At 42.1% G+C, this 21,576-nt stretch overlaps 1 protein-coding gene across 1 annotated transcript in view; it reads left to right on the plus strand.

Moving 5' to 3' along the window:
* DRAM1 (DNA damage regulated autophagy modulator 1) overlaps positions 1 to 21,576 on the plus strand; it is a 44,869-nt gene that overhangs the window by 13,628 nt on the left and 9,665 nt on the right. The window contains exons 2-4 of the mRNA XM_003269720.3: positions 8,258 to 8,325; positions 11,675 to 11,817; positions 18,182 to 18,359. Of these exons, the coding sequence (XP_003269768.2) occupies positions 8,258 to 8,325; positions 11,675 to 11,817; positions 18,182 to 18,359 (389 nt within the window). The remainder of the gene's footprint in view (positions 1 to 8,257; positions 8,326 to 11,674; positions 11,818 to 18,181; positions 18,360 to 21,576) is intronic.

Raw genomic sequence — 21,576 nt, forward strand, 5'->3', positions numbered from 1 at the left:
CTAAGACTGTTTCCTCATCTTTAAGATGGCAATAGTGAGCCGGGCATGGTGGCTCACGCCTGTAATCTCCACACTTTGGGAAGCCAAGGCAGGTGGATCACTTGAGGTCAGGAGTTTGAGACCAGCCTGGCCAACATGATGAAACCCCGTCTCTACTAAAAATACAAAAATTAGCCGTGCATGGTGGTGAGTGCCTATAAGCTACTTGGGAGGCTGAGGCACGAGAATTGCTTAAACCCGTGAGGGAGAGGTTGCAGTGAGCCGAGATCGTGCCACTACACTCCAGCCTGGATGACAAGAGTTAGACTCTGTCTCAAAATAATAATAATAATAAAAGAAAGATGCCAGTAATGAGTACTTTCTAATGCTATGAAGATCAAGTAAGATGTGCCTGGCAGAATGTAGTTGCTAAGGAAGTGTTCATTTCTAGTTTTTTCTTTTTCTTTTTTTTTTTTTGATTTTTATTTATTTTTTGAGATGAAGTCTCACTCTGTCGGCCAGGCTGGAGTGCAGTGGCACGATCTTGGCTCACTGTAACCTCTGCCTCCTGGGTTCAAGCGATTCTCCTGCCTCAGCCACCCGAGTAGCTGGGGTTACAGGTATGTGCCACCATGCCTGGCTAATTTTTGTATTTTTTAGTAGAGACAGGGTTTCACCATGTTGCCCAGGCTGCTATCAAACTCCTGACCTCAGGTGATCTGCCCGCCTTGGCCTCCCAAAGTGCTGGGATTACAGGTGAGAACCACTGAGCCCGGCCCTATTTTTTTTGGTACTTGTAGCCACTGGAGTCCATGTGGGGATGGTTTCTAGAGATTCCCCTCAAATAACTTTCCAAATCAAACCACGTTCATCTCCCTGTTTATCACCATACTGGGCTAAGCCACTGTCATCTCTGGACAAACTGCTAAAATAGCTTCCTTCAGTCTCCCTGGTCCACAATTGCCTCTCTACAGTCTTTTCAAAATATCCTTTAAAAACGTGTTATATGTGTGAACAAAAGGGAACTCTGATGGAGAGAGGGCAAAATTGCTTGTGGGTAGTGAGAAAAAAACAAGGTGTTTGTATTTGTCAGTAGGAAATTCTTTTTAAGTTTCAGAATAGTTGATATAGCTGAAGGGTGCACCCCCATTCTATTTTTTTTTTTTTTTTTTTTGAGACGGCGTCTTGCTCTGTCGCCCAGGCTGAAGTGCAGTGGCGTGATCTCAGCTCACTGCAACCTCCGCCTCCCGGGTTCAAGCAATTCTCCTGCCTCAGCCTCCCGCGTAGCTGGGACTACAGGCACCTGCCACCACGCCCAGCTAATTTTTATACTTTTAATAGAGATGGGGTTTCACCATGTTGGCCAGGATGGTCTTGATCTCTTGACCTTGTGATCCGCCCACCTCGGCCTCCCAAAGTGCTGGGATTACAGGCGTGAGCCACCGCGCCCGGCCTGCCCCCCTCGTTCTAAAACAGTCATCACCAAGTGAAGCTGCCAGAAAGTTAGCTCTTGTAACTAAAAGTAGCTAATAAAATGTAGTATGACTTTTTATTCCGTACTTATCCCTTTTAAATAATATATTTAAATATTATAAAGATAAAGGAAATAATGGTCTCTTTATACTGGGGAATTATGGTTTTTTTAGATTCTAAGTCCCTATCAATCATCCAAGCAATTAGCCTATGAGTTTGGAACAATCTAATAAATTTCAGGCTGGAGACACACATGATGTTGCAGTTTGTTAGCATCTAAGTTCCTCCAATAAACCATAATTCAAGGCTTTGGAGTATTTAAATCCTGTGTATCCAGTAACTTAAAGAACAAAGTTTGACCAAGCTTCGGAAAGTCTTCTATTATCCAGGATGTTTTCTTTGTATCGTTTTCATTCCTTTCAGTATCAAGTGATTATTCACTAGCTTAACATCATAAATTAGTTTGAAATAGGATGTTACACAAACGACTTGGAATTTTCCACAGTCTGCTTAACTTGCAGAAATGTAAATACAGGAAATGTGGACATAAACGCATTTCCTGGACATAAACGGATTTCCTAGGCACAACCTACCCCTAAAATAACTGTGTACACATAACAGCCTCAACAGCTTCTGAACCACAGGCAAATGAACAATTTGCTGGCCTTGTCCTCTTTACAGTTTCCAGAAAGTGCCTTATTAGCAAGGAGGCAAATCAGGTGGTGAGTGGAGCTGGGCAGGGCCCACTACACTGCAGAAACTGTGTGGTGCAGAATGATGTGGTAGGAGCTGGGTAGAGAGACTACTGCTGCCAGGCTGGGAAGCAACTGGCTTCGCCTCGCACTCATTCTCCAGTTTACTGAATCAGGCACCCAGGCACAGTTAGGCCAACCAAATACTACTACCTCTGCCCTTGCATGATGGAATCATTTAGCTTGAGCTTAAAAAAATAAATAAATAAAAAGAGGTTACTCACAGGGTCTCTTGGTTACCTCTTAGTGTTTACTTATCTGGATTCCCATATCACCAGAAGATGTGACTTAATATTTACTTATGTATGCTGTCCAAAAAAGCAAAAAACAAAACAACAAAAATAAAAAATATTTACTTAATATATAAGATCAGACACGGAAAGACATAAGAACATTTTTCATTGAGAGGTAAGAGCTCTTTCATTTTTATTTAATTTTTTATTTTATTTTTTTGAGACAGAGTCTTGCTGTGTTGCCCAGGCTGGTGTGCAGTGGCGCGATCTCGGCTCACTGCAACCTCCACCTCCTGGGTTCAAGAGATTCTTATGTCTCAGCCTCCTGAGTAGCTGGGATTACAGGCGCCCACCACCATGCCTGGCTAATTTTTTTTCTTTTTTTTTGTATTTTTAGTAGCAATGGGGTTTCATCATGTTGGCCAGGCTGGTCTCGGGCCCCTGACCTCAAGTGATCCACCTGCCTTGGCTTCTCAGATTGCTGGGATTACAGGTGTGAGCTAATGTGCGCCCAGCCTTCTTTCATCTTGAAAATGGTAATGGGCGAACGCTATTTTTCTTAAAAGTTTTGAAATGTTCGCATCTTCATTTGCCTCTTGGAAAGTTTTCATGAACTATTCTTGAGCAAAGTTTCAGCTAATTAAATTGGTACTGCTTTGTCACTGAGTGGAATTTTTTTTTATTTTTAAAATTATTTTTATTTATTTTTTATATCCTCACCTCTTTGAATTCTACACTTAGTGTAAATAAATCACAAACCGATAATTGTTATCTGATAGATTTGGGAATTTGTGACTCAGATTATATCTAACAAATATTTTGCTGATGAGTGAGTAAATTCTATAGCTATCTGTGGAGTTAAAAGAAAAAACTTTGAAAAGCTGGGTGTTAAACAACTGGTTATGAATTTTTGTTGTATCAACACTGTTGTATTGTACTGTTGTAGTGCAAAGGTGTAGGAATGTGGGCTATTGATACTCAGGCATTGATGCTGGGTGTTACAGCCTCGGTCATCCCGAAAAATAATCAGATTTACCATGGCAGTATTTGGCAGAAAGGTTTTACAATTATAGCATTTGAGGAGTTTCTAAGATCTTGCCTAGTTTACATTTTTCGGGTCTGCAACAAAGGCATAATGATGCCTTCTCATCACCATGCTGGTTCATTCCCATGGCGTGCTGGAGCTAGCTGGTGTCTGCTCCTGAGCGTGGACTGTGTGCTTCTCTTCCAACTCCACGTTCAGTGACCTGCAGTTTGGTAGTCCAAATTTATTTTTATTTATTTATTTCGTTTTTTTGTTTTGGTTCTTTTGGTAGCTTGAATTTTAACATGTTGAGAGTATTTTCACCATGGAAATTGGCAAATGCCACAAACCAGGCACCCTCCAAAGCTGGCTGTTAAACACTGACCAGCATCTATATTAGTGTTTGCTCCCCGCCCCCAATCATTCTCCTAATGGCTTAGTTCCTTGTCTGCTGTTAAAGCAGAGTAGAGGCTGGGAAGTCAGGGAGTTAAACATCTGGATTGGGATAGGGAATCCTCTGTGTAGCTCTGTGATCTTGAACAAGTTATATAGCCTCTCTAATACCCAGTTTCCTACTTTGTAAAATGGGGTTGATATAGACCCCCTCAGGGTTGTAAAGATGAAATGATGTATGGTAAGCACCTAATGGTGCCTGGTGGGTACATAGTCAATGCTTAGTAAGTGATATTGATTAGGTCAATTTTTTTTTTTTTTTGGCCAGTACTGATATTCATTCAATGGCTATTTGCAAAGTGCTTTTGGTTCCACCTATATAGATTTATTTATTTATTTATTTATTTATTTATTTAAATCTTTGTCCCAAATATTCTGAGCTTCCCTTCACCTGTGTGGTTTTTTTTTAAATTAATTAATTAATTAATTTATTTTTGAGACAAGGTCTCTGTCACCTAGGCTGGAGGGCAGTGGCATGATCTCAGCTCACTGCAACCTCTGCCTACTGGGCTCAAACAATCTTCCCACCTTAGCCTCCCGAGTAGCTGGGACTACAGGTAGGTGCCACCATGCCTGGCTTTTTGTATTTATTTTATTTTTTACTTATTTTTTAATTTTTGAGACGGAGTCTCATTCTATTGCCTAGGCTAGAGTGCAATGGCGCGATCTCGGCTCACTGCAGCCTCTGCCTCCCAGGTTCAAATGATTCTCCTGCCTCAGCCTCCTCAGTAGCTTGGATTACAGGCATGCACCACTATGCCTGGCTAATTTTTATATTTTAGTAGAGATGGAGTTTCACCACGTTGGCCAGGCTGGTCTTGAACTCCTAACCTGAAGCAATCTGCCCTCCTCAGCCTCCCAAATTACTGGGATTACAGGCATGAGCCACTGCACCCGGCCAATTTTTGTATTTTTTGTAGAGACAGGGTTTCACCATGTTGCCCAGGCTGGTTTCAAACTCCTGAGCTCAAGTGATCCATCCTCCTCGGCCTCCCAAAATGCTGGGATTACAGGTGTGAACTACCACGTCTGGCCTCCACCTGTATGGTTTTAAATGTACAGATAAGCAAGAATAAAACACGACCCTGGAATTCCAAGTTTTCAGATCACGTGTTTGATGTCATGTGGACTCCACACCTGGGCCTTTGACATAGTCTCAATTTGCCATCAATAGAGTCCCCAAGTCTGGTCTTCTCTTCAGTCAGAGCACCTTCATATTGCCACCTCCCTGTCTTCCTAAATATCTTCCTCATTCTTTCATTGCCTTCCCTTTCTCCACAGACGGGCAAACAACCTTCTTCCCAGCGCTTCTCCTCAGTGTTTGCTCCCATGCCTGGCATGTGGCCGTCTGAGGTTCAGAATTATTCTCAGACCTGTATAACAAGAACTCTAGGATGAGTCACCTGGTGCCTGCTTTTTTATACCCTCAGGCCAAGGCAGGGAGGCCTGATTTCCCTGGCAGTTAATTGTGTGGCAAAAGTGCTGCCCAAGGTTATGAGCTGTCTCTGCTTTGTTCCCCATTACTGGTTCCCATTCCTGTCTCTGCCCATTTAGCATTGTGCTCAGAAGGGCATCCTTCACCTCAACATTCCTTTAGTGTGAAAAATGGTTATTGTAGGAAAAGTGGTAATGCTAAATTCTAAACCTTTCAGGTTCTTTTTTTTTTTTTTTTTTTTTTTTTGAGACGGAGTCTTGCTCTGTCACCCAGGCTGGAGTGCAGTGGCGTGATCTCAGCTCACTGCAAACTGTACCTCCCAGGTTCAAGTGATTCTCCTGCCTCAGTCTGCCGAGTAGCTTGGATTACAGGCACCCTGTACCATGTCCAGCTAATTTTTGTATTTTTAGTAGAAACAGGGTTTCATCACGTTGGCCAGGCTGGTCTCGAACTCCTGAGCTCAAGTGATCTTCCCGCCTCGGCTCACCAAAGTTCTGGAATTACAGGCGTGAGCCACTATACCCAGCCTAAATCCTAAACCCTTTAGGTTCTTGCAAGTACCAGTGACATTGAAATTGAATTAATTTGGAATGAAGGCATTTGCTGTAAGGGAAGCTTTCTTTTTTCTTTCTTTTTTCTTTTTTTTGAGAAGGAGTCTCACTCTGTCACCCAGACAGGAGTACAGTGGTGCGATCTCGGCTCACTGCCACCTCCACCCTCCGAGTTCAAGCAATTCTCCTGCCTTAGCCTCCCAAGTAGCTGGGATTACAGGCGTCTGCCACCGCACCTGGCTAATTTTTTATATGTTTAGTAGAGACGGGGTTTCACCATGTTGGCCAGGCTGGTCTTGAACTCCTGACCTCGTGATCCAACTGCCTCGGGCTCCCATAGTTCTGGGATTACAGGTGTGAGCCATCACGCCTGGCCGTAAGGGAGGCTATTAACTTCTTTTTCTTTTTTTTGAGACGGAGTCTTGCTCTGTCGCCCAGGCTGGAGTGCAATGGCGCAATCTTGGCTCACTGCAACCTCTGCCTCCTGCGTTCAAACGATTCTCCTGCCTCAGCCTCCTAAGTAGTTGGGATTACAAGCACCCACCACTATGCTCAGCTAATTTTTGTATTTTTTAGTAGAGATGGGATTTCACCATGTTGGTCAGGCTAGTCTCGAACTCCTGACCACGGGTGATCCACCCACCTTGACCTCCCAAAGTGCTGGGATTACAGGCGTGGGCCACCGCGCCTGGCCCTATTAACTTCTTTAAACTCCAGTTTAAATATGAAGTGTTCGCAAAACTTAAAAAGTTCCTGCTTTCTGCACACACAGGCTCCTTGTAGAATTCTTTAAACACCTACAAGTGCATCGTTTTCAACGTGATCAGTTTTTTAATACTTAAATTTCAGATCTGTTTACAAATGTAGAAACACTCAAAATGAGTACAAGTTGTTTCATGTTGGGAGCTCTTTTGCCATCAGTTTTAAAGTGAGCAGCCTGAAAATGAAAAAAATTAAAGCTTGGCACTAATAGAAAATAGAACATGTTGGCCAGACATGGTGGCTCACACCTGTAATCCCAGCACTTTGGGAGGTTGAGGTGAGAGGATTGCTTGAGCTCAGGACTTCAAAACCAACCTGGGTAACATAGCGAAACCCTGTCTCTAAAAAATAAAAAAAAAAGAACATGTCAAATAGTATTTTCCAACTCATTTAATTAATTGAAAGACTGTACCTGAAAAATGTTTTACAGAAACCCTTTTTTGTTAAAATAATTTACCACAATTAATATACCCTAGATACCCTATTATTTCCATAAAGTATTCCTAGAGATCAATAATATTGTTCAGTATTTTTTTTTTTTTTAATTGAGACAGAGATTCACTCTTGTTGCCCAGGCTGGAGTGCAATGGTGCGATCTCGGCTCACCGCAACCTCTGCCTCCCGGGCTCAAGTGATTCTCCTGCCTCAGCCTCCTGAGTAGCTGGGATTACAGTCGTGTGCCACCATGGCTGGCTAATTTTGTATTTTTAGTAGAGATGGGGCTTCTCCATGTTGGTCAGGCTGGTCTTGAACTCCCGACCTCTGGTGATCCACCCGCCTCAGCTTCCCAAAGTGCTGGGATTACAGGCGTGAGCCACTGTGACCGGCCTCAGATTTTTATCATAATATTTTCAGCAGATAATAAAATCTCAGTTACTAGAAAATAAAGTGATGTGTTTATGTGTATTTAACATGCCAATATTAGAATTTTTGAACATGATTTATTTTTATTTTTTTTGAGACCGAGTCTTTCTCTGTTGCCCAGGCTCGAATGCAGTGGCATGATCTCGGCTCACCATAACCTCCGCCTCCCTGGTTCAAGAGATTTTCCTGCCTCAGCCTCCCAAGTAGTTGAGACTACAGGCACCCGCCACCATGCTGGGCTAATTTTTGTATTTTTAGTAGAGACAGGGGTTTTACCATGTTGGCCAGGCTGGTCTTGAACTCCTGACCTCAGGTGATCCTCCCACCTCCACCTCCCAAAGTGCTGGGATTACAGGCGTGAGCCGTTGTGCCTGACCTCAAACATGACTTTAGATCTTTTTTTTTTTTTTCTTTTTCAAAGTAGTCATTCTTCACTGAGAATGAACACATACCAAGGTTAGTGGGTTTGATCATTTGAAAAATGGCAGCACCATTCATTTTAAACATTTCCTGGCTTTTTACTATGGAACCTCTCATGGTATAAAAATAAATTTTAGATTTTTCAGAGCCAAAATGAAAATACTTTAGAACAAAATCAGGCCAAATCTTTGGAATTCAAAGTGGCTGAACACCTAAAAGAAACAGAATATAAAACTTGCCAATTACATGTCTTCCCAGAGGTCTGGACAGAATTTCTTTCTAATAATTTGGACATTTCTTCTCTTTGCCAGTGATACAGGAGCAACACCTCCAGAGAGTGGTATTTTTGGATTTATGATAACCTTCTCTGCATTTCTTGGTAAGTACACAATAATTATTATAAATAATTGAAAAGCTCACAATTCCAAGTGAAGTTGATGTGTCATTTTTAGTTTTCATATAATTTTTATTTTATTTTATTTTATTTTATTTAGTTTTTCTGAAACAGGGTCTCTGTCACCCAGGCTGGAGTGCAGTGGCATGATCACGGTTCACTGCAGCCTCAACCTCCCAGGCTCAAGCAATCCTCCCACCTCAGCCTCTGGAGTAGCTGGTACTAGAGGCGCACACCACCACACCCAGCTAATTTTTTGTATTTTTTTGTAGCGATGGGGTTTCACCATGTTGCCAGGCTGGCCTTGAGCTCCTGGGCTTCAGTGATCCACCTGCCTTGGCCTCTCAAAGTGCTGAACTTACAGGTGTGAGCCACTGCACACGGCCTTGTGTATAATTTTTTTAAAAGCACAACTTTTGCAGCTAGATTTTTGTCCTATTTTGAGAAACTGAAGTGAAAAGACATCAAAAATTATGGCCTTATTAGAGAACTGTACTTTAATTAGTAATTTGTAACAGGATTTGCTATAGGTGGTTTTAAATACCAAACTTCTGGAATGGATTTTAAGTGCAATTTGGTTTTTAAAAGTGTTGATTTATGGTCAAGACACTTACGTAAGCCAAAGACACCCAATGTGTAAGCTAAGTTGCTCAAAGTGCGTTCTGAAGGCAAGCTGATGAAAAATCACGTGGAGTTCTGGGAAAATGCACATTCGTGGGCCATGCTACTCAACCAGAACCTTTGGGAGTGTGGGTTCCTGAAGATGTGTTGTAAACAAGCACTCTAGGGGACTTGGGTTCTCACTAAAGTTTGAGGACCATTGACAAAGGCATTATCTTACCTGTTAGAGAAGGTAACAGGTGGAGCAAGGAACAGTATGATTTTTCTTTTCAATTCCTCAGATGTACCTGAGATGCAGTTGATAGGGTACAACCTTGTCATAAGCCAATTAATGTAATGCATGTTAATTACAACTATTCTATAGTTAATGTAAAGCTCAGTCTTCTATAAGGTGATCCAAGTATATAGATATCAGATGTGGGGCATTTTCTCTTAGTCCTTCTATAATCTCCCCCCGTGGAACAATCAAGTGTTTGCCAAGGGCCTATCTTGTAACCAGCGCTTTCTGTTCCTCTCTACTGGTACAGTGTAAGAAGGGACAGTGATGCTGACCCTACTTAGTGACTTGGCATTTTTGGAATTTGTTCATCCTACTTGGTAGCGGGAAAGTTTCACCACATCACCATTTGTAGTCCTCCTAAAGTTTTGGAGGTGAGCAAGGGGAAGTAGCAATATGGAGTCAATCAATCCCAGTGCCCTCTTACACCATCCTTGCCAAGAATCCAGACTTGGAAAACAGAGAGATTATTTTATCACAGCAAGTGATAAATACAGCTCTTGCTTCTGAATAAAGCAGAAACTGACATAAATATATTCACTTGAAATGGTCTATGTGAGCTCATGCCTGTAATTCTAGCATTTTGGGAGGCTGAAGCAGGACGATCCATTGAGCTCAAGAGTTCAAGATCAGCCTGGGCAATGTACTGAGATCTCATGAAAGAAAAAGAAATTAGCTGGGTGTGGTGATGTGTGCCTGTAGTCCCAGCTACTTGGGAGGATAAAGTGGAAGAATTGCCTGAGCCCAGGAGGTCAAGGCTGCAGTGAGCCATGACTGTGCCGATGCACTTCCACCCAGGTGACAGAGCAAGTCCCTGTCTCCACAAAAAAAAAAAAAAAAAGATTTATGATAAGTTATTAGTTTTTAGCCTGCTTTTTAAAAATTCAGGAATAGATTATGGCCATCATACTATGTAAATATATACACATCTACTTTATCCTTTCCACACATGCATGATGTCTTTCGCAAGGATGTATTATCATTTATTTAATCAGTTCCCTATTGTCCAACATTTAGGCTATTTCTGGTATTTTGTAATTCTAATGTTGAAGTGAACATCTTTTAAATATATCTTTGCATATTTGTGTGTTTTTCTATAAGATAAATTTGCTGAGTTAAAGAGAATACGTATCTAAAATTATGGTAGCTATTCATTTATTCAACATTTACTAAGTACGTACTGTATGATAGGGTTTGTGCTTGTTTATAACTTAGTGTCGAGGTTACAACAGCAAACAAAACAGACAAGGCCTCTGCTCTCATGGAGGCTACATTTTATTGCCAAATTACAACAAATGGTATTTGGTTAATTGACTAGCTATTTGGAAAAACATACCTTTACTATTCTCCTCACATCATACACAAAAACCAATTGCAATTTAATAAACATGAAAAGCAAAACTATGCAATAATTAAATTACAGGAGAATATTTTTTAAACCTTGGAATAGAAACTTACACAAAACCCAGAAGAATTGACAGATATGAGTAGATTAAAAATTAAAACTTCTAAATGATGAAAGATACAAGATACAATGTTAAAAGACAAAGAGCAGAGCAGAAGAAAATTTGCATTATTTATAGCAGATAATAGACTAATGGACATAATGTGTAAAAAGTAACTACAAATTAGAAATCAACAAGCCCAAGAGAAGAATAAAAAGAAAATTGTAAACATGCATTTCTCAGAAGAAGAAATGCAAATGACCAGTAGATATACTGAAAGTTGCTAAATCTCACTAATGATCAGGGAAATGCAAACTAACCCAACAGGTTGCATTTTTATTTATTAGATTGACAGAATTAAAAAGGCAAGGGCATACAAAATTGCTCGCAAATTCTGCTGGTGGGAGTCTAAATCGTTAACGGGCTGGAGCAGTTTGAAGGTGTTTCTAATTGTGCATGGTTTTTTGACCCAGTAATATTACTTCTAGGAACTGGTCTTTCAGAAACCCAAAGATTTATATACAAAGATACTCATTGAGTGTTGTTTGTAGCAGGAAAAACATGGAAACATTGTAGAAATTCATTCTTAGGAGAATGAGGAATAAATATAGTATCTCATACCATAGACCATGATGAGATCCCTGAAAACAATGAAGTAGATCTGTTTGTACTTGCTTGAAAAGATCTCCAGGGTACATTGTTAAATGGAAAAAGCAAGTCACAGAGTAATACATGTACTATAATAGCATTTACATGAAAAGGACAACAACCAAGGGGTGTGCGTGTGTGTGTGTGTGTGTGTGTGTGTGTGTGTGTGTGTGTGTGTCTGTTCATGCTGGGGAGAGAGTAAGATGGAGTCAGGAGGGACGGGGTGGGAAAGTGGAGAGACTTGCAATCGGTACATTTTTAAAAAGTGATACAAAGCTGCTCCTGTTTTTCATCCTAAAGAAATCAAGTTATGAACATTCATCAAAGTTCTCTTCTTTTTCAGGCGCAGCCACGATATATACAAGATATAAAATAATAGAGAAGCAAAATCAAACCTGCTATTTCAGCACTCCTGTTTTTAACTTGGTGTCTTTAGTGCTTGGATTGGTGGGATGTTTCGGAATGGGCATTGTCGCCAGTTTTCAGGTATAACCTGGAGCTTTTTCAGTTATGAGGAGTGGTGGAGTGTATGTGTCTGAAGAGAGCAGCAGAAATGCAAGAGGCACACTTATGCCATTATAGCCATTAAATGCTTGATGAGTTTACAATAAGTGGGTTAGTTTGCTTTTTAGAAACCTTTAACATTTGGAAATCAGGGCCAGGTGTGGTGGCTCACACCTGTAATCCCAGCACTTTGGGAAACCGAGGTGGATCATGAGACCAGGAGTTCAAGACCAGCCTGGCCAACATCGTGAAGCCTCATTTCTACTAAAAATATAAAATTAGCCAGGCGTGGTGGCATATGCCTGTAATCCCAGCTACTCAGGAAGCTGAGGCAGGAGAATCGTTTGAACCTGGGAGGTGGAGGTTGCAGTGAGCCGAGATCGTGCCACTGCACTCGACAGAGCGAGACTCTATCTCAAAAAAAAAAAAAAAAGCATTTGAAAGTGAGTTCTGGTACTTGGGAGAAATGGGGTGCACATTTGCATAATTATGAGAGAGTGTGTGATTGAGAGGAGGCCTTGGGCTTTGCATTGCTCCATGTTGTCACTGATGTGGTTTGATGTGTTGGTTGGGAGAGCTACTTCAGCTACTGTGATGATTTTGTTAAGAGTGTGAAAATATTTGCATGTGTTTACCAATTCTACCATTTAAACCTCTGGTATTCAAAGAGGAGGCTCTCGGTGACATTTCCTTATATTTTTATGACAGTATGCATTTTGTTTTTCATAACAACAAACATTTATTGAAATTTTCCTGTGACACATGTTTAAGAAAATATTCCATATTTTAACTCATACAATTATAATAAAAGCCTTGTAAGATAGGCACTATTATTTTTCCCATTTATCAATGGTAAAATGGAGGCCTAGAGAGGTTAATACTTGCCCAAGGTCAGATGAATAATGCATGGCAGAGGCGGGCTTTGAGTTGAAGTCATCTTCCTAGAGCCTGTGAGAGCTATCCTCAGTGCTAACATGAAGATATATCCGTGACAAAAAAAACCAAGTACATGATGCATAGTTCTACCATCAGGAAGCACACACACAAAAAATTTAAAAAGGAAGACCTAGAATGACATAATTTGTCTAGTACAGCGTGGTTATGGTTTAATGGGGGCTAGTATAGATATATCACTTTATCCTCTGAATAACCACATCATGAGAGATACAGATGTCAGTTTTTAAACCGTTTAAGGGCTGACTTTAAGAAGAAAACTTAGATGGTTAAATAATTTCAACTTTTGGTTCCCCTTAAGTCTTCAATGATGTGATTAAATCTTCACAAAAACCAGAAATAGAATCTTAACTTCCCAGGGAGCAAAGTGTTTGACTTGTCATTGTTCCGATAACTGTATCTTTACAACTTCCTTGTTTGGTATCCTGTAATTCATTTTCGTCATATCAGGAGCAAACCAACTTGAGCTAACTCAAGACGATTTTGAGATATGAGGGCAAGAAAGAGTGTGACTGCCTCTTTTTTTTTTTTTTTTTTTTTCTGTAGAGACGGTCTCGCTCTGTCGCCCAGGCTAGAGGGTAGTGGCACGATCTCGGTTCACTGTAACCTCCCCCCGGGTTCAAGTGATTCTCATGCCTCAGCCTCCCGAGTAGCTGGGATTACAAGCACCCACCACCATGTCCAGCTAATTTTTATATTTTTAGTAGAGATGGGGTTTCACCTTGTTGGCCAGGCTGGTCTTGAACTCAAGTGATCTGCCTGCCTTGGCCTCCCAAAGTGCTGGGATTACAGGTGTGAGCCACCATGCCCAGCCATGGCGAATTTTCTTGAGTTGCAATAAATCACATTTTTGAGAATTTCACAGATAATCTTTTTCCCAAATGGGTGGGTGAGATGGCTACTTTTTGGTGTGTCCTCACTAACTTCTGTCAATACTTTATTTTCCCTCAGAAAGTTTTCTTTTTGAAATTCTGTCATTTGTGGCAACATGGACGAACCTGGAGGACCTTATGCTAAGTGAAATAAGCCAGTCACAGAGGGACAAATACCGAATGCTGTCACTTATATGTGGAATCTAAGAAAATCAAACTTACAGAAGGAGAGAGTAGAATGGTGTTACAGGAGTGAAGAGGAAGATGAGGAGTGGGGAGGTATTGGTCGAAGGGTACCAAGTTTCAGTTAGACTGAATAAATAATTCTGGAGATCTATTACTGCACAGCATGGCGACTATAGTTAATAATAGTGTATCGTATATTTCAAAATTGCTAAAACAGTAGATTTTAAATGTTCTCATCACACAAAAAAATGAGTAAGTATGTGAGGTGATTGATATGTTAATTACCTTGATTTAATCATTCCACAGTGTAAACATACATCAAAACATCTACAGCCAGGCGAGGTGGCTCATGCCTGTAATCCCAGCACTTAGGGAAGCCAAGGCAGGAGGAATGCTTTAGCCCAGGAGTTTGAGACTAGTCTGGGCAACATAGGGCAACACAGGGAGACCGTGCCTCTGGAAACACACACACACACACACACACACACACACACACACACACCCCTACAAGCCTCATAAATATGAACAATTATTATTATTTTTTGAGACAGAGTCTCTCTCTGTTGCCCAGGCTGGAGTGCAGTGGCGCGATCTCGGCTCACTGCAACCTCCGCCTCTCAGGTTCAAGCAGTTATTCCTGCTTCAGCCTCCCGAGTAGCTGGTATTACAGGCACCTGGCACCACGCCCAGCTAATTTTTGTATTTTTTAGTAGAGATGGCCTTTCGCCATGTTGGCCAGGCATGTCTTGAACTCCTGACCTCAGGCGATCTGCCCACCTCGGCCTCCTGAAGTGCTGAGAGGCGTGAGCCATCGTGCCCAGCCTATAAACAATTATTATTTGTCAATTAAAAATAAAAACTTTTAAAGTTTCCTTTTTAGAAAAGAAACTTTCCAAGGTTTAACCCTGTCAGTATTCACGTATTCTTTTTTTTTTTTTTTGAAGCTGAGTGATGGAGCTTTATTAAACCATTCTCTCTCTCTCTTTGTTGTTGTTATTACCTTTTAAATTACCAAGAGAGTTTCTAAAAAGCAGTCCAAAAAGAGTGCCGGGTTTTAACTTTATTGAAAATTCATGTCTGATCGAAAAATCATTTCCCTGCTTTTTTGATTGATTGGTTGAGAAAGGGTCTTGCTCTGTCACCTAAGCTGGAAAGCAATAGCACAATCATAGCTCACTGTAACCTTGAACGCTTAGACTAAACCTTGAACTCCTCCTGTCTCAGTCTCTTGAGTAGCTGAGACTACGGGTGCATCACCATGCCCAGCTAATTTTTATTTTTACTTTTGTAGAGATGGGGTCTTGCTACGTTTCTGAGGCTGTTCTTCAATTCCTGGCCTCATGTGATCCTCCCATCTCCGCCTCCCAAAGTGTTGGGATTACAAGCACAAGCCACCGTACCCTGTCGTATTTTATTTTTCATATATAACTTCCCTGAATCTATATGCCTATGTTAGGAATCTTATTTATTTATTTATTTATTTATTTATTTGTAATTTTATTTTTACCTTTATTTTTTGAGACAGGGTCTTGATCTGTTGCTCAGGCTGGAGTGCAGTGGTGCGATCACGGCTCATTGCAATCTCTGCCTTGTGAGCTCAAGCAATCCTCCCACCTCAGCCTCCTGAGTAGCTAAAACTACAGGTTCATGCCATCTGGCCCAGCAAATTTTTATAGTTTTTGTAGAGACAGTGTTTCACCACATTGCCCAGGTTGGTCTTGAACCTGCCTTGGCCTCCCAAAGTGATGAGTTTACAGACATAAGCCACTGTGCCCAGTCTTCTATTTATTTTTATTTTATTTTTTGAGACAAGGTCTCACTCTGTTGCCCAGACTAGAGTGCAGTGGTGCTATCATAGCTCACTGCAGCCTTGGTCTCCTAAGCTCAAGTGATTCTCCCACCTCAGCCTCCCAAGTAGCTGGGACTACAGGCACACACCATCATGCCTGTCTGATTTGATTTATTTATTTATTTGTTTTTTGAGATGGAGTCTCACTCTGTCGCCCAGACTGTAGTTCAGTGGCACAATCTCGGCTCACTGCAGTCTCCATCTCCTGGGGTCCAGTAATTCTGCTGCCTCAGTGTCCCTGGTAGCTGGGATTACAGGCACGCACCACCACACCTGGCTAATTTTTGTATTTTTAGTAGAGACACGGTTTCACCACATCGGCCAGGCTGGTCTCAAAGTCCTGACCTTGTAATCCACCTGCCTCAGCCTCCCAAAGTGCTGGGATTACAGGCGTGAGCCACAGTACCTGGCCCATGCGAGGTATCTTAGGTATACAGAAACTATATGATGTATTGCAGAGTCAGTGCAGTCATATTTGAATATAACACCAATCATGTAATGAATTTCTCCCCTTATTTCTAGGTTTGATACTAGGAAATACATTTCCTTAGAAATAAGTTAAAAGGTCTTTTTTTTTTTTTTTCTGCACCTCCCTTTCTTATGTGGTGAATGAAAAATTAATCAGTTCATTTGTGCTCCAGCTTGAGGTTGAACTGTCTGGATGGCAAACATTGTGGTGCTGGAGAAGCCCAGGTGGCCTAGGTCAGAGGGAAGCTGGGGGAAGAGTGTGTTCACCGGGAGCTGAGGCCAAGGGGTGGCCTGTGGCCAAAACCAGGCTCTCCTGGACAACACTTTAACTTGCCCTTTGCAAAGCTTGCATTTTCAAGCTTAAGTCGAGACCCAGTGGTTCCATCTAAATGTTCCTCGACTGGAAGGTTGTGCCCAGTGCACATTTGAAAGGAGCTGAGGCCAGGTGTGGTGGCTCATGCCTATAATCCCAGCACTTTGGAAGGCTGAGGTGAGTGGATCACCTTAGGTCATAAGTTCGAGACCAGCCTGGCCAACATGGAGAAACCACCGTCTCTACTGAAAATAGAAAAACTAGCTCAGCGTGGTGGTGCATGCCTGTAATCCCAACTACTTGGGAGGCTGGGGCACGAGAATCGCTTGAACCCGGGAGGTGGAGGTTGTAATGAGCCGAGATCTCGTCATTGCACTCTAGCCTGGGCGACAGAGCAAGACTCTGCCTCAAAAAAAAAAAGAAAAGAAAGGAGCCGAAGGTGAGGTGCAATTCTGAGTGTGTAGTGTGTACAGGGTCTGCACCAGCTTTCTGCCTAGACTGGCATAGGGGCTGCCTTCTGGTTGAAATGGCTGGTTACAGGATGGCGGGGACAGGGAACTGGTTTAGAAGCTGCCTTTGAAAAAAAAATTAGCCAGAACTGGGTGTGGTGGCATGTGCCTGTAGTCCCAGCTACTTGAGGGGGTGGGAGGATCTCTTGAGCCCAGGAATTCAAGGCTGCAGTGAGCTATGATCATGCCACTGCACTCCCACCTAGGCAACAGAGTGAGACCCCGTCTCAAAAAAAAAAAAAAAAAAGAAGAAAAAGAAGCTGCATTTGCATAACAAAAGCAGTGGTTTTACTTAGATGGTGTGTTCATTTGAGGTGCCTTGGGAGGGATGAGTAGTGATTATCAGAGAGCAGGGAGCCCAAAAACCCCAAACCACCCTTGGCACCATCATGGAACGAGTCACGTACTTTGGTTTCTTTTTCAATCATATCATACCGAAGTTTATTGATGACAGCAAACAAAAACTTCTGTAACAAAAAAGGCAGGGTTGGGTGCAGTGGCTCATGCCTGTAATCCCAGAACTTTGGAAGGCTGAGATGGGCGGATCACGAGGTCAGGAGTTCGAGACCAGCCTGGCCAACATGGCAAAACCCCGTCTCTACTACAAATACAAAAATTAGCCGGGCATGGTGGCACGTGCCTGTAATCCCAACTACTTGGGAAGCTGAGACAGGAGAATTGCTTGAACCTGGGCGGCAGAGGTTGCAGTGAGCCGAGTTCGTGTCACTGCACTCCAGCCTGGGCAGCAAGAGTGAAACTCTGTCTCAAAAACAACAACAACAACAAAAAATTGTACATGATATGTATCCTATAATCTTCACTGCAAACATGCAAGACTGAGATGATTAGATACAGAAATCGAGGCTTTGCAGTAAAGTCACAGAGCCTCATGGTGGAGTCAGGACTTTTAACCCAGGTGTACCAGACTCTGAAGCCCACCATACTCAACCCTCCCACCTCTAAGGCAGACCTCTTTTGCTTGTCCCATGAGCCCAGGTTCGCTGTGGAACAATGAACTTTTTGGCATTAATTTCAGCACCTGGAAGGCTTTTCTTTTGGTAGTCAAACAGCCACATTTTCCGAGAAGTGGTGCATCTGTGATGACCAATGGCTCAAAGCAGCCCAGAGTGAGTGCTCGCGGCTCGATGTTGACAAACCCACCCAGAGTAACACACATTTATGACTTTTTCTCCAGGAGTTAGCTGTGCCAGTGGTTCATGACGGGGGCGCACTTTTGGCCTTTGTCTTTGGTGTCCTGTACACGCTCCTACAATCTATAATCTCCTATAAATCGTGTCCCCAGTGGAACAGCCTCTCGACATGCCGCATACGGATGTTCATCTCTGCCGTGGCTTGCGCAGCTGTCATCCCCAGTATCCTTTTTCACATTTGCCCCTCGTTAAAGGAATAAAACATTCAATGACACTTGTTAAAGAAGGATAATGAAGACTTTATAGGGACCACTGCAATGGGTTCTGACAGCAGGGCAGAGAGATTGGGCCCAACTCTGAATACAGCATTGGCAAGTACGAATTTATAGCCAAGGAGTAGGATGAGGTCAGTGAATGGAAAAGTACTAAAAGGAAACCTCAAGGATGAGGGGAAATTCTAGCCAAACCAACCTAAAAGGATTCTTGTTGAGTACTGGCCATGTGATCAGACATCACCTGGGAAGGGTGGAGGAGGAGGAACCCAATCAGATATCGAGTGTGATCAGGTATCAGGGTGGGGGGTCCTTGCTAAACTGACTTAGCCAGGGTTCTTTGCTAAAACTGGATCTTACAAGGAAGTGCACAGATGGACCTAGGAGAAGTTTCAGGAGCTTGACTAAAGTTCAGCCAAGCAAAGGATCTTTGTCACGGTGTCTTAGCAAAGCTTGACACTTCCCTTCCCCACAACTGAAAAAAAAAAAAAAAAAAAGCAAAGGATAGCAACCAAGTTTCCACATTTTTCAGAAAAACAATTGGGATAAAAGTGTAGATCAAGCCGGGCGCGGTGGCTCACACCTGTAATCCCAGCACTTTGGGAGGCTCAGGTGGGTGGATCACCTGAGGTTGAGAGTTCAAGACCAGCCTGACCAACATGGAGAAACCCTGTCTCTACTAAAAATACAAAATTAGCCGGGCATGGTGGCGCATGCCTGTAATCCCAGCTACTTGGGAGGCTGAGGCAGAAGAATTGCTTGAACCCGGGAGGTGGAGGTTGCGGTGAGCCGAGATCACACCATTGCACTCCAGCCTGGGCAACAAGAGCAAAACTCGGTCTCAAAAAAAAAAAAAAAAAGTGTAGATCATTAAGAAAATGTCTCAACATTGTCTAGTTAGATCAAAAGTCTCTTTAGGGGGAAGAATGGTATGAAAGAAGGGTGGAAAATGTAGGAACACTTTAGTCTCTGTTTACTTTCCTTCTCACAGGGCCAGTTTCATGAGCCATATGAAAATATTTATTTTTCTTTGTAGTGCTTGGCTAAAGACACCAAATATTGATATTGTACTCAAAGTAATAGCCCCACGAAGTCCCTCAAGGCCAAACTCTCCCCCTCCCTGCACATAGGTGGCAAGACAGTTTGATTTACTCATCCATGTGAAGAGATTTTTAAAAAGCTCTAGATCACTTATTACTGAGTAAATTAAAATATGTTTAGCCTTTTCTTTTTATAGTCACTAATTTCATTTTCAAAATGAAATCCATTTTATTTTCTAACTCAGCAATCTGAAAGGAAATGAAAATATAAATTTAGCATGCTTTTAGATTCTGATTTAGAGGAAACGAAAGCTTTTTCTTTAATGAATGAAGTATTTAACAAGGAAAAAAAGCCGTGGTCTTAAAGAGTTGCAGAATTCCCCATCTTTCAAAATGCCATCTGTAGTCATATCAGAGAAAGCTTCAGGGTCATTACACAATGACAACTAATATCAGATTGTAGGAAAATCGAACTATGTTATCGGCGGCAATTTTGTTAGTCTGGGTTGAGTTACAGTATAAAGTGGGCAAGATGGAGTGAAAACACATCACTTGCTTCTAAATATTAAGCTTTATGTTCTTTTCTAAAATAGAAACTACAGAATGTGAAGTCTAAGTATGATTTTGGGTTTTTTTCCATCTTGGGGAAGGACATTTTTAATTACAAAATTTCAAAGCACAGAGTAGCCAAATCCTAGTACTGAGAAATTTACCAACAAAATACATACCCTTGTTCCTAAGATAGTTGCTTCTCAAATTCCTTGTCTTACTTATAGGTTAAAGGAACACTTTCTCTTTGAATATATCTCTTTCGACTTTTTGTCTTGTGTTAGTTGTAAAATTCGTAATAGTGGTTGTAGTGTTACAAGCAAAGTTTCTTGATGCAGGAAACCTTCCCTTGCTTCCAACTTTGGAAACAGATCCCTAGATATCAGTCAGAGTTTTAGCAAAATAAGCATTTCAGGCCTCAGAGTTTCACTTACTAATAATTCTCATTTCTAGGAAGTTTTTTTTTTTTTTTTTTTTGAGACGGAGTCTCACTCTGTCACCCAGGCTGGAGTGCAATGGTGCGATCTCCACTCACTGCAACCTCCGCCTCCCGGGTTCAAGCAATTCTCTGGCCTTAGCCTCCCTAGTAGCTGGTATTACAGGTGCCCACCACCATGCCCGGCTACTTTTCATATTTTTTAGTAGAGACGGGGGTTTCACCATGTTGGCCAGGCTGGTGTCAAACTCCTGACCTCAGGTGGTCCACCCACCTCAGCCTCCCAAAGTGCTGAGATTACAGGTGTGAGCCACTGCGCCTGGCCTCTAGAAAGTTCTTAGTGTAAGTCATGTCAACAGGAAGCAGCCCCACACAGAAAGGGGTTATAACCCTATTTCAGATTAACTTGAATGAATTCATCCACATGAAAAGATCTTCTGTCTTAAACATTAGTGTGGTATTTGTATTTCCTTACAAAGAATTGACAGCATCTTTAAATAGGCTGGGTGTGGTGGCTCACGCCTGTAATCCCAGCACTTTGGGAGGCCGAGGTGGGTGGATCACTTGAGGTCAGGAGTTCGAGACCAACCTGGCCAACATGGTGAAACCTCATCTCTACTAAAGATACAAAAATTAGCCAAGCCTGGTGGCGTATGCCTTTAGTCCCAGCTACTTGGGAGGCTGAGGCAGGAGAATCACTTGAACCGGGAGTGGGAGGTTAGAGTGAGCCAAGATTTTGCCACTGCACTCCAGCCCTGGTGACAGAGTGAGACTCCGTCTCAAAAAAAAAAAAAAAAGAATTGAAAGCATCTTTAAAATGCCCCGGTTTCTTCTTACTACAGTATTTCTGTGTAATAGCCTCATTTGACTACCAAAGAAACCGAGGCACCTAGTGAGGCAGACATTAGAATCCTGCTTCTAAACCTTTCCTGATGAATTATCTGTCTTGCACTGGGCTTCTCAAGCTTCTGAAAGCTTCAGAAATCACCAACAACATGAAGTCCAGGTTCCTCTGCATGAGACCCATGATCTGAGACCTCCGATTTCTTCATCCTTGTTTTTACGGCTTCTCCCTCAGGCTTGGTTGGTTGTTGTCCTCTGTTTTTAACCAATCTCTACCGGCTGGATTATCCTCCTCCACT

The sequence above is a fragment of the Nomascus leucogenys genome, chromosome 10 (assembly GCF_006542625.1).
Source record: "Nomascus leucogenys isolate Asia chromosome 10, Asia_NLE_v1, whole genome shotgun sequence".
Taxonomy (NCBI): Eukaryota; Metazoa; Chordata; class Mammalia; order Primates; family Hylobatidae; genus Nomascus; species Nomascus leucogenys.